Here is a 12,975-nt window from a genome sequence, read left to right as displayed (position 1 = left end):
CCGAATCCGGCTGGTATACGCCAGTCCTTTAGAAACTTGTGAATGAACACCGATTCAGCTTAGTCGAAGACAAATGAAGTAAAAAAAAAAACACGAAAAAAAAAAAAAAAAAGATCCGAAAATCAACGCTTAATGGCCGAGTTTTTGTTTTTAAAAGTTTTCACAGTGCTGCGGAAATTTGTCGAAGATTGCTGAAGACATTATATAAGAAGGCCTCAGTTGAGAGAACAGTACGTGAGCAACGCGAACGTGAATACCAGTGAAGAGCTGATCATACGTCGGCACCCAATGGATAACAACACATGGCGACGTTTTACAAAAGCGAAAGTTCGAGTCTATCGCCTATGCCGACGCACTTCACGTGTTGCAATAGATTGAGTAACAAAATATCCGATGTTGGCTTTAAACTGCTTATTTTTTCAATCTGTGTCCCTGTTATTACAGGGCTTTCCATGTCCTTAAAAGGATAACTGGTGGGCAAGCATGTCCAACCATTGATCTACTTCGAGAAGCCGTATATAAGGAAATTACATATGGAAACGCAACTAGTAGGAATTTGGCCGTCTGTCAAAGCGCTAACACAAATAGGAAAAATAAAGAAGATTACCACTGACACATATTAAAAAATCATAATTCCAGCCCAATTAGTTGCACCATAGATCGTGGTCGGGTCAGTCAAACTTCACCTATCTACCCCTAAATGATATTACCTCACTCTAAATAAATATGTCCAATATTGGAGTTTTTAAAAGTATACCGCAGCTCCAAACGGCCTGCAAGCTGTCTATTTGATTACCTGCCATTCGACATCTTCCCTGCCGTAGATACATTCTGTACACACTGTTACTGGACTTTAGCGACTCCCTCGTCTGTTATCGAGGCTATGTATTTTTACTTTATTTTTACCTATCACAGAAACTGGGTCCTATCAGTGATAATCATTCCGCTAGACCCCTCGCTAGTACCAATCTAAATATACAACAGAAATGAAATATATCGACAGGTGCATCTGTCGAGTATAACGGGGTAAATGTATTGCATTACATCTTTACCTGAATACATTCCACTTCTGCCCTAAGAAATGCTGGGTGTTATGAGATGGTCTTTCAACAAACATTCAACGGGACGTGCAGAAAAACACCTTTTTCTCGTGCGCGATCCGAAATACTGGTATAAATTTCAAATACGATGTGTAGTATCAAATGGGTAATGATGATGATTGCATATCATATTCTGCTGTATGGAGCTATTTAGCGGGTCAAAAAATTTGAATAGCTTTCAAACTATGTGCAAACCGCAAAGAGTTATTAATATTTAACCATCTGTTTATAAACTGACTACGGAATGACGAGTCCGAAGGCAAGGATCATCACTCTATGGTTTGCTTTCTGTTTCGTGAAGGTGGAAACGCTCCCGAAGTCGCTTGAGGATTGTTGAAAACGCACGGCAATGAGGCTTCCAGCGAAACACCGGTTGATTATTAGTGCAATTGAATCAAAAGATTGATGACTTATATCAGACGTAAGAAGTAGCGTATTCCATGTGCGTATACAACGCAGGTTACCTCCAGGGTATACCATCTATTTCTTCAAAGTGTTTAGTGTTTTCATTACGATCTAATATTCCATGCTTCGAAAAAATTAAATCTATGGGGGACGCACTGCCTACACTCTGTCTTGCTCAACAGCTCCTGCCATAACAGGAACTTAGATGTAATCAAGTTCTATGTGGTCACCAACTTCCTAATTTACCTGCGGTAATAACGAACTGTCGGCCTTCTTCTGCGGTGCTTTAGCCAGTCTTCAACAAATTCCACCAATTTTCTCACTTAACCGCAGTTAATTTTGAAAAGTGTCACAATTCTCTAATGGTATTTAATCAGCGTACCACTGTAGGCAAGCAAAGGCCAAAAAAAAGTCAAGCCTGCTAAATAGCTTCGCGCAGTCTAATAAAACAATAACAAAGCTCTATTGTCGAGTAGCACCATCTGCCTTTATTAAACGCGTTGTCGCAGGGGCAATAATACCACACATTGCAATGAACAGTAGTAATAAGAAAAAAACATTGCGCAGTAAACTCTTGCAAACTCTTATCGTTCTAGGCTCGCTCTATCAATCATCAACAAAGTCTCCTCTTTTTTATTTGGGTTAATTATGATAATTAGTTAGAATTAATTATATAATGTGACACTATGTGTGCTAATAAATTTACAAAAAATCGCTACTAATGCGTCCAACAAACAATTAATAAAACCAGTACACAGTATGGCAATACGCAGTTGTTCTACATAGTCTGTTATTACTTCATACGTGTTTGCTTTATAGCCATTAGTACTTATAATTGTTAATAGGCAATTTTGTTGTTATTATTGTTCTTATTATTTGTTATTTTAGTGTTATTATTAGTACCATTATGATTTTTTTGTTACTGTAGTTGTCGCCGTCGTCGCAATCATCGTCCAAATGGCGGACTGCTCAAGGCTGTTCAATAAACAGCTACTTCCACTGCATTGCTTTTGGGCTACCGACATTAAAGGAGCCCTTTCTCCTATACGCCCGATTGCACTGGGCAAAATCAATAAATTTGTTAGTTGTCAGATCGTTGAACGGACCCTAGGATATCCGTTCCGTCGTCGATACGGCTTCTTCTGTCATGAGGACTCTGAGCAAAAGGTCGCTGGTATTCTGCGATAGAGCTTCCTTTTCGCTGAACTAATCATCCGCAGAAGTACCCACAACGACAGCATTTGTTTCTGCTTATGCTCGTGTACGTGGCTATCCACTGATTCGATGGCAGCGGTTATTTCTAACGGTGGCTATTTGCTGCCATTGCGGTTCAATCCAATATGTTAATCTTCGACAGAAACAAGCGGGCCTTCCGTCCTTTAGGAACGTATGCTCGGGGCCACTGGATATCCTTTTTTACACTATCTTCTGCGTTTTCCAGTCGGATCGGAAGGGCATTTTACTTATAGGAAAATTGCCACAGAACTCTCGCGACCAGGAGAACAAGGCAACATCTCTGCCCTATTAAGACTAACAAGTTTCTTTGCTGTCGCTGTTATGGTACTGTTGTAGCTATTAATGTTCTCCTTCCTGGGAAAGAAAAAATATGGCGACAAATGTCAGCAGCTGCTGACCAAAATCAACTAGTTTCATTGCCTCTCATGATTCTCTTTGGTTGAAAAGTAGTAGACCGAGCGCACTTTCGGAAATGATTCACCTGGCAACGCTTCCCTTCATGCCTTACCATTAAGCTTAAATTTATTTTTATGATCAGAAGTTGTGAAAGTACGAGGTCAAACATCGTATCTGACTATAAGAAGAAGCTGGTCGTATACTGAAGTCTATTTCAAGGTCTTCACCTATTATCCTTCATTCAGTGTTTATCTAGTCCGACACAGGTCATTGCTATGCTCGTCATTTCGACCCATGCTATAGACCAATTATTAACGCCGCGACCCGGACGTCCAATCAAAGTGACCCATCCTTTATGTTATTGTTGCAGCGAATACCGGACATTCGGTTCACAGCCGTTTGTTATTTGTTTTATTTTCACGATTTTTTCGATCTGTTCGAATATTGAAGACTAAATGAATGCTCGCAGGCGGTAACAAACGATCCTGCTTTTCCCCAGGTGACCCACAGGCTCCATATCTCTTGGCCTATCAGAGTATCTCTCAACTACCAGAGTGTTTTTCCATAGATAATTTTATTATGACAATGTATTTAATTGTATATATTTATTAATAATTTGATTATATTTTATATTGTACTTACGTAGAATTGAATCGTTCTAAATATTGCTAGTGTCATATTCTAACGTAATTCTATAGCTTGGTGTTTTTCAATGGCCGCCAATACTAACGAAATTCATACTCAGATTCATTTGAAATTCACTATGGGTAAAACTATTCATCATACCCTTTTTCTTTACATCACTGCAGCATCAGCGTTTTCTGTGTGCATGTCACTTAGCAGCATACATACTCCATGTTCCTCCACAGAGTTTTTATTCTCTGTTATTCCGTAATAATTACACATATTATAACAGGATATTTTTGACCAACCGAAATTATCCTTACACTTCTTGCGATTTAAAATTCCCCACTTTATGTAGATGCAACCTATCTTTGTTCGCTACGATGGTACGTTTGTAACAATAACACGCTACAAGTAGCGTGTTATTGTTACAAACGAACAGTCAATAGACGATCCCTTTCTATGATTTTGCCTAGTTTATCGTGAACGAATTAATGAACAAATGTATGAAGATATCATGGAATAGACATTAACGTATATATGCATATGTATATTACTTATCAAATACCGAAGGACTAGACTGCCCTGATATATGCCCTACAGTCAACTGATCTGGACTGTGGCATCATCTTAGTACATGGTTTTCCAGGTGAGGATTCTATATGCGTTCTTGGAAAGTCGGCTTATCCTGCTCGTATTATTAATCGTACTATGAGACTGATAACGGCTGATAACATATACGCTATATGGGTACAATCTTATATTAAGTGAACGTGACTATTGATAATATTCATTATCTAATGCTTTTCGAAGTTGTTACAGGTTTTCGGCCTTTTAGTGTCATCTTCTTAGTTCCAAATTGAGGCAGTTGCTGATTGTGATTGTTGTTTAGTGACATTTGTTTGGTTGATTTTTTTCAGTCTCGCTTTGCGATTAAAAGGTGAGAATGTGTGCTTTCGTGTTGTCCTAGTTTTGAAAAGAGAATTAGCTTATAGATGCTCGATTTAATGTATTGATGTTTTCAAGGTTGAGTAAGATTTCTCGACAAAAACTAAGACGAGGTTATGAGGTTTCTCCCTCGCTGACGTTTTCGCGTGACCACGGAGTTTTTTTTTTGTTTTTGATAATATATTCATTCAATTGATAACAGGAAGGATAATCGCTCTGACTATGATCAAGGTGATCTTTACATACCAGGACATTTTTAGCAAACCCAGAGGAAAGATTTAAAAAAAAATGACACATGGCAAAGCATATGTGAGGACTCCCTGAAATGGCTGGCAGGAAAACCCTATCATTATTATTTTTTTGCGAGCAATTCTCCAATCTGCTATCAGAATGGCGGTCACGCAAGAACACATTTAGCAGCCGCAGTACTCAGTCTAGCTGCACTTTACTGAACAAACTGAACGGAAAACGGATTCCGCACTCGTTACTGACCGCTCGGCCATGAGTGTCTAGTACTATTTATTAAAATAATTATTATTAACCTGGTGACGCGAGTACACCGCCATTTCTCAATTTAATACGGACTTAGTGGGACTTCGCCTCTGGCCGTCGGTCGACTTCATAAAGCGACATTTTGCCATTCCTCGATAATCGAACCCTCCATAGGCATTGCCTTCCGATCAGCTAGAGTGCATAGATATGTTTATCGGTTTGACAATAGACAGATGTTCAATCAGACCAAAAACAGCTATAGCATACAACAGCAACGATACAGGTGAAGGGAGACGGTGGGAAAAACGAAGTGGATAAAGAATACAACATATACAATGAAATTGAACTATCTACTGCGTATTTTGTTTCTCTTGTATTCTGACCAACCTAGTTGTTGAAGGACGATTGTCAGAGTAGACTTTATGGGGTACGCCTGATGTGCCTGAAGTCACCCACAGCTGAAGGCCGGGATTGTGTGGTAGAACAAAACGTATGGCTGGACACGTCCGCAACTTGACGAGATAGCGCTCGCTTGCTGACTGCTTGCTACTTCCAGTGGATGTATCCAGTGGATGATGGTAGCGTCTAGCATCTAGCATGCATGTAATAATGAACCCTCATCGATATCCATATGTACTGAACGACTATGACTGCTTTGGTGGCAACCCTCGTACCCCTTTTAACAAGCTCTCTAGAGCATAGAATCGGTAAGGGCATGTAACGAGAGCACATGGCCTATGAAGGCTGTAAAGTCGCGGATCGCGTTGCGCTATTACTAACGACGCGTCATCATGATTATTAAAAGCGTTAGTTAGTATCACTCTAAACGATGTCGGTGGAACTGATGGCAGTGCGGCGCAGCGAAGGTCTAAGGTCTATTCGTTGCTCATCTGGGTGTATTCACCTCCAGCATCTGGTGCGCCCTCAGCAGCTGCTGCGCCTGAAACGGGGATTTACACGATGATGATTGTTACAGCATACGATAGCAGGCACCTTTGTGCAATGCGTACCTGAACCCAATATTTCTTTTATAAGGATATAGTTAGTTTTAAAAGCTGCCGAAATGTTTGGCATAAATATATAAGAGTATATGAACACAGGGTGGCTCAAAGCTTCAATTGATTCTTCGATGCCATCCAGTTTTCGTTTGAGATTTATTCAGCCATCGACTTGAAGTTTACTCTACTAAGCTTTTACTCGTGCTAATTATGCATGATATACACAAATATGGACATATACCATGTTTGTTATATAACGTAATTACCAGTCACCATAATTACAGCTTCGGTTCGACACTCAAACCACTGGCTAATCACCTATGAAATTTTTTTATCTCGCAAATAGTTTCCAAAACAGCAACCGTGCGTCAAGCGATGTTGACAGCTGTAAAAAATAATGTACCTATCAAATAGGTTACTTACCGAAGATTGTAATAGAATTAAATTTAGGGCTCATAGTAGGTCAGGAATCCTAAAAATACATAGGCTCAAAACCGCCATTGAGTTCAAGGGCACAAAACGTCAAAGACTAATCGTGGAATTCATCTAAATAGATCAAAAACCTAGGTGCACCAAAAATATTTCTTAAGTCATTTTTATGAACCTTCGAATTTTTTAAATCTAAACTTGTCAAGGATCTTCTGGTTCGTCCCACGGAAGCCTTCGTCGGACTTTTCAGAACCTGCATGGAGAAATGTAGATCGTCAATCTTGGGCAACGAACGAAATATTTGTGTTTGTTCGTGTAGCGCGGGAAAAATCGTTAATGGCTAATCTTCGCTCGTGTTAGGCCAATATTGGCGTCAAAACATAGCTTTGTTTTTAGCATAAAGTGGAGGATAAAGAATAGACGCATCCCCGTTGCTAGAGACAACCCGCTCGTTACATCTCAGTCGTTAGTCTATATAGGTCCACAAGGGAGCTGTCTGGGCCAAGATTATTTCGTGCGAAATAGGTAATGGTGTCATTCGTTCATGGGCCCACATGGAGCTACATACACGAGCCACATTTTAATTCATATGCATCTCAGAGAGTTTAAAAATTAGATAATGTTAAGATTTACAACTAGTGCACTTTTGCCTGAAAAAACAAACCAGCCCAAATAGCTCCTATCCCATTTAACTGCGCCTGCCTTTATATCGGCGCGGTGCGGCATCTAAAAAGGGACAGATTTTGGCGGACTTTTTATCGCAACCGGAATGCGTTTATCCGCCACTTGTTCCAATGAAAATAAGCTCTTTCTGCAGCGAACTCGTCATGGCGATCAACAGCGCGCCATTTTTTGAAATTTGAGTGAAAATAAGCTCCTTTCTACGCACCCGAGTCACTCCCACCGATATAACCTTAAATCAGCAGTGTAACGCGTCGCAAGTAAGTACGTGGCTGCAGAAGAAGCCTGAAGCGAAGTTCCAAAAACAAAAAAATGCTCACTACAAAGTTCTTCTCTGTCATCCAAAATTGCATTTATGCAATGTTCTTTCTGCTTTGAGCAATCGATAAGTGAAGAAATTTAGTGTGAGTGAGGGTGCGATGTCACAGGTTGTCCACGAAGACTTCAGGTATGCGTCGTATGTCGTAAAGTCAAAGAGATGCTCCCTACGGATAATTAAACCAACCAATTTGGCTGGTATTTACTACTCCTTTACGCCTGAAATAGCAGGTCTATTTTGACGAGAAATATTTATCCTCAATGCAAGCATAAGTCGCAGAAAAGACCGTTGGTTTGTCTTTGATTCAGAGGCGATGCATATTGTGGGTAGGAGCAAACGTTCGGTCAAGGTTCATGTGGTGTCCTGTGAAGGAGGCGCAATGCCACCACGCTGCTTCCAAGAACGAGCTTATCACTAGTGAAGCTTCTCTGCATATTCTATGTTGTACAACCTTGGATAACTGAAACGTCTGAGTGAAGACCAAGAAGATGTGCCTCGACTTATACAAGCCGACTCGTATAGAATTGGTTGTCTGAGAATACGAATATGCCGTGCGGTGAACTCAGATAGTCGACAAACAGTTAAAGTTTGAACTCGTTAAATAACTGTATATGAAACGTTACTGAGCAGAGATCAACAAGTCTTGAGATGACAACGTCGACTAGCTGACTCGTGTTATTAAGGAAGCGTGCGCAGAAATCCAAAACGAAAATTTCAAACAAATTTTTGAAAGGTTCAGAGTCCGTATTGAAGCTGTAACCGCACTGAATGGTTGTTGCATTAAATAAAAAGGACACTTGAGTATTTGTAAAATATTTTTTCCAATCTGTTTCTATTTATGAATAGTATAAAAATTTTAGCAAGTCCCAGTTTATGTACCGTACCCTGTATACATGTGGCCTGCTAGTTAGAAGTTAGTCAACGGCTCATTCAGAACTTCCCAAAAGTAATTCATTCAAGCCCTTCAATGCTTTTACTGACCTTTTTTAAGACCAGGGATGGGTATGTTCGGCATGTTAGGCAGATTCACCGGAGGCACCATACCCTTAGCCTTTCCAAACAGCCCAGTGACGCGGTTACCTAAAGCGCCTCCGATCGCCGCCGCCTGTTGCATGGGTGTTGCCGAAGGAGCAGGTTCTGCACCAGGCTCTGCACAAGAAGAATTGAAAATTTATTTCTTACAAGAACATTAGAATTGCGATGTACGCATGGGTTTAGTTTTGAATTCAGCATGGCTGAATAACACTACAAAGATATTATAAACTTTTGCCACGTTATAATGTAACTATAATAGTAGCCATGGTAATAACGTTGTGCAAGATAGCATAACGTTAGAAGGAAAGGTACGAGCACCCTAGAGGCTAAAGTACAGTTCCAAGCGAAGAGAGCGACAATGAAAAACAGGTGTTACTAACAGAAAGGAATTGCCAAAATAATGAAGAACGACATAAAAAAAAACGCTATGAGAGATGGGTAGGTTAAGAAAGCCAATGCTGGCGTAAAAACTGGTAAAGTAAACCGCCTGAGGAAGCCCACATGCTCGGGAGACAACACAGAAAACAAGGAAATTTCTTTCTTCTTTCAAGAAGAGGTCCAGGCTGTGATTAAAAGTTTTTTTAGAAAAAGCAGAGCCTCCAAACTAGGCGTAATACCGTCGACGCGACGAAAGTCCTCCTACAGGAAAACTCGGAAATCTTCTGCGGAACCAAAATAGTGAGCCAAAGTTACTTCGTAAAGGAAGCAATCAGCTACAAAGGAAATCGGTTGATCTATTTTTACTAAATGCATGTAACACTTACAATTCTTTTCTAAAATGGCTTATGATAATAAACGCAATTAACGAAGATAACGATTTTGGACCTTTAGAAAAAAACTAGACTGATTGCATTCTTTATTAAATAACATTACGCAGTCACCTTTGGAATGAGAGAATATGCCATAACTACCGGATGAGTGCCCCTGCCATGGACTCTAGTTAATGATATTTTTAGGCTATTTGATATTGAGGAAGGACGATGGCAAATAAGAATCAAATAGCCCATTCTAGTCAGGCCGTAAAAAAGGACAACTTGCACAGCAATGCACAGAAAGCTGTACATAAAATGAGCGCATCGGTGGAGTACTCGGTACCTCGGAAAAAAGTGAAGCAGCGCTACTAACTGGAAGCAAAACGCATAGACCCATTCTCACTAAATGGAGTAGATATTATAAAGTCGAACCAGTATCTAGGCGTTACGGTAGAATAAGGCTTCAAAGGAGCCCACTTACAAGACGAGCTAGTCGAAGGGCAAGGGAAGTGGCGAACAGACTAGCCGGTATCCCTCCAAAAGTATGACGAGCTACAAAAGAATACGTAAACTCTTAGGGACAATAGTCTGGAAATCGTGCGATCTGCAGTACCCACATAAGGCCCCACCGCGATGAGATAGAAACAAAACAAGGCAGAACTTCTGAAAGTGCAGAAGATCCTAGTTATAGGGATAGCGAGGCCTGCAACATGAGGAAAGCTATGCCGCAATTGCTTTGGCACAGCTCTTAGCTGAGATTGATCGAGCAAAGAACCAGGCTGAAGGAGCATTAACGAACGAGGCGCAAGAAATTAAGAGAGAAGAGCAGCAGGAATAAAGCACCCTACTGAAAAGCCTCCCAAGGATGGACTCTTCGCTTAATCTCTAAATAGACTGAGTGGTTCAGCACGAATTGTAGTTCCATCACATCCCACCTAAGACAAGGTTTGAGCAAACATGGAAAATTACTTGCACATATTAAAGGAGGCTAAGAGCACCACTTTTGTGCCGTACGATACAGGTGTAATCGACGATAGGAGATAGACTGTATTCTATTGTTATCTAATTTTTGAGGTCGCTTGTGCGGAATTCGTTGCTCTAAACGTAACGCATAGTGTTGTGGCCATCGATATAATTCAAAGCGAAGATATATGAACGCAGACGCTAGATATAGATGTAAGCAAGGTGACAGAAAGTGGAAAAAGGCTCGAAAAGAAAAGAGCGACGGCCGATGTCCAGGACGTCAATTTTCTCAATGGAAAGAGAAGCGATCATTAAGGGTCTTATAGTGATCCAACTCAATAAGAGGCGATAAGTGGTCGCGTCTTAGGGCCACAGAACTAATGTGCAAACAGTTCCTGAGGGAGTAGGAAGAAGGCTGAGTGTGAGTGACCCCTACGAGGAAAGAGGAGGTTTTGTACTTCTGGGCAAATACCCATACAGTTTAGTGCATAAGGCACCCTACAGTTAAACTCCTATGAAAAAAATTATGATTAATAACTAATGAAGTATGACAAATAAAACAATTGCTGCCATATGTTATATGTATTATATGTATAGTTGGATTCTAAGACTAATACTGGTAATTCTGTTAAAGATTGAGTCCACGCATTCATTTAAATCTTATATTTTAAGTAAACTCTTTCTTGGGGTTACTGATGCATGCTTATCTGACTTTTAATAGGACAAGATAGCTGCGAGCCAAGCTGAAACGCTCAACTAAGTAGAATTTCAACAATTGTCAAAAGAGATAATTTAGCTGAAGTAGCATTTACTAAACCACACATTAAGATGGCCGTATATTTATGCAATTGCCATTCATACTAACCTCTATTACGCTTTTCTTCCATTTTCTGTAGAAGAACGGCTTCCCACTCCTCGTCAGTAGAAACCAAACGTCGAATTTTATCGGCCATGGACAACTCAATTTCATCCAGGCCACCTGCACCGCCTGTTCCAGGTGCAGCAGCCCCGGTGGTCGCAGCACCTGCCTGGTCTAATTGCTGTTCCTCCATCTGTAAAAGAAAAATATCGAACAACAAAAATTATAAACATCTTAGTTAATTTGCAATAATAAGCTAACAATAAATCAAACACTACAGAATCTGCTAAGGGTAGATCATTATTGCATGCGGGCCAAATTGATACTAAATTTTATATTTTGTTCTTAAAAAGCAAGGGCTCCAGATACCGTCACTCACTCCTTAATGACTTGGGTGACTGTGGTGTGATGAGCGCAATGTAAGTCTAGACCTCTTAAGTTTTACACTTACCTTTCCTGATACTATATCATTGAAAAGTAGCAATAAAATCATCAAGGCGCGATAGTCTATATCGAAAAATCAAGTGATGTTTTTGATAACATAAGAAGTCAATGGTATCATGATGCTAACTGAATCTCAAAGTACAGTTAGATGCCAGCACTTCAGGGGCCGTCAGAACGGCCACTTAGAGGAGTCGAAGTCGCCTTCGTGAAGAGCTCAAGTTAATAATGTTTCCTATAACTTATATTACGTTCAAGGCAACTATTTGCTTAGAATCAATACACCCATCCAATTTTGCTTTTTAGGCTTGTGACTGACAGGTTACTTAGTGTTTGTGCTAGTTTCGACTTACATATACCGTTCTATTATCCAAGTTGCTCGTTTGGTAGTAATCGCTCATTAATAAAATAGGTTCATTGATCGTAAAAGCATAATTCTTCAAGAATTGCTATTATTATCCTGAGAAGTGGCAAGGACCTTCATCACTGAGGTGTTACAGAATCTCAACTACCGGCTTCAACAGAAGAATATTCTGAACAAAAACACAGCCATGAAATTTACCATATTAACGTTTACGAAATGAATGAATGCAGGCACTAGCTTACCAAAAATCCACGAGCTGATCATTGCTACGTGCATTTTATCGAAAAAGAAAAAAAGAGTCTTCCTTTCTTCTTTTAGCTTCACCACAACGTATTTTCCTCTTCCATGCGCTCTACGCAAAATTAATAGATTACAAACAACGAAGTCAATGCAAGTAACTAATAGCAGACGCATGTGACGTGACTTGCGTCTAGTTGACATGTACCTAATCATGAAAAGGTAAATAGAACAACGCATCATACGTCTATGCGTTACGAACGTGAGAACCTAAGCGTTACTATTGTTGCTATATAACTTTGGTTTGCTCATCACTGTGGTACGTTTACTCTAAAGCAGGACATTTTCCAGTAAAATCATCTATACCAATGAATAGGCTCGATTATCACTTTACACTTCCAAATATAATTTACTTTTTACTTAAAAAGATAACTGACAATTAAAGTTCTATTCTTTAACCGATAGTTTGTGTCAGCAGATCTTAATTTACTTCAAAAGGGCTATATAACAATTGGTAATAAACTAATTTTGGTTGGCAAAGGGTTCAGTGAGGTTGTAAAGCAGTTATCTAAAAAATTCTTAATGTAAGTGAACTGCCCCTAAATACACATTCAATTACTAAATGGCCAAAACCCTTATAACAAATTCTTCATTATGTTTGTGTCCAATTTCAGTCCGAGAGTCTGAATAACATAT

The 12,975-nt window shown here is 39.8% G+C and overlaps 1 protein-coding gene and 2 long non-coding RNA genes across 6 annotated transcripts in view; 2 read left to right on the top strand and 1 right to left on the bottom strand.

The window, feature by feature from the left end:
* Window positions 1–1,970: 1,970 nt before the first annotated feature.
* LOC111254391 (uncharacterized) overlaps window positions 1,971–12,975 on the bottom strand; it is an 11,679-nt gene continuing 674 nt past the window's right edge. The window contains exons 1-4 of one of the 2 annotated variants that reach the window (XM_086975942.1): window positions 12,285–12,443; window positions 11,244–11,430; window positions 8,610–8,777; window positions 1,971–6,141 (exon numbers count right to left, since the gene is read on the bottom strand). In XM_086975942.1, coding sequence (XP_086832068.1) covers window positions 6,077–6,141; window positions 8,610–8,777; window positions 11,244–11,430 — 420 coding nt within the window. In that variant the 5' untranslated portion in view covers window positions 12,285–12,443 and the 3' untranslated portion in view covers window positions 1,971–6,076. Of the gene's footprint in view, window positions 6,142–8,609; window positions 8,778–11,243; window positions 11,431–12,284; window positions 12,444–12,975 lie in introns of those variants that run through there. The other variant, XM_022815161.2, reaches the window with a different exon arrangement.
* LOC147754193 (uncharacterized) lies at window positions 7,496–11,431 on the top strand. Of its 2 annotated transcripts, none has more exons than XR_015317867.1 (2): window positions 7,496–7,569; window positions 11,275–11,431. It is a non-coding gene; the product is annotated as an uncharacterized LOC147754193 (long non-coding RNA). The 2 variants fall into 2 exon arrangements; XR_015317866.1 differs by lacking the exon at window positions 7,496–7,569 and adding an exon at window positions 7,583–7,757.
* LOC147754192 (uncharacterized) overlaps window positions 12,487–12,975 on the top strand; it is a 6,274-nt gene continuing 5,785 nt past the window's right edge. The window contains exon 1 of one of the 2 annotated variants that reach the window (XR_015317862.1): window positions 12,487–12,598. This is a non-coding gene — a long non-coding RNA (uncharacterized LOC147754192). The remainder of the gene's footprint in view (window positions 12,599–12,975) is intronic. The other variant, XR_015317863.1, reaches the window with a different exon arrangement.

The sequence above is a fragment of the Varroa destructor genome, unplaced genomic scaffold (genome assembly GCF_002443255.2).
Source record: "Varroa destructor unplaced genomic scaffold, Vdes_3.0 BEIS01000007.1, whole genome shotgun sequence".
NCBI lineage: Eukaryota > Metazoa > Arthropoda > Arachnida > Mesostigmata > Varroidae > Varroa > Varroa destructor.
Note: the sequence above shows the minus strand (reverse complement) of the source record. Positions and strands in the feature narration are given on the sequence as shown.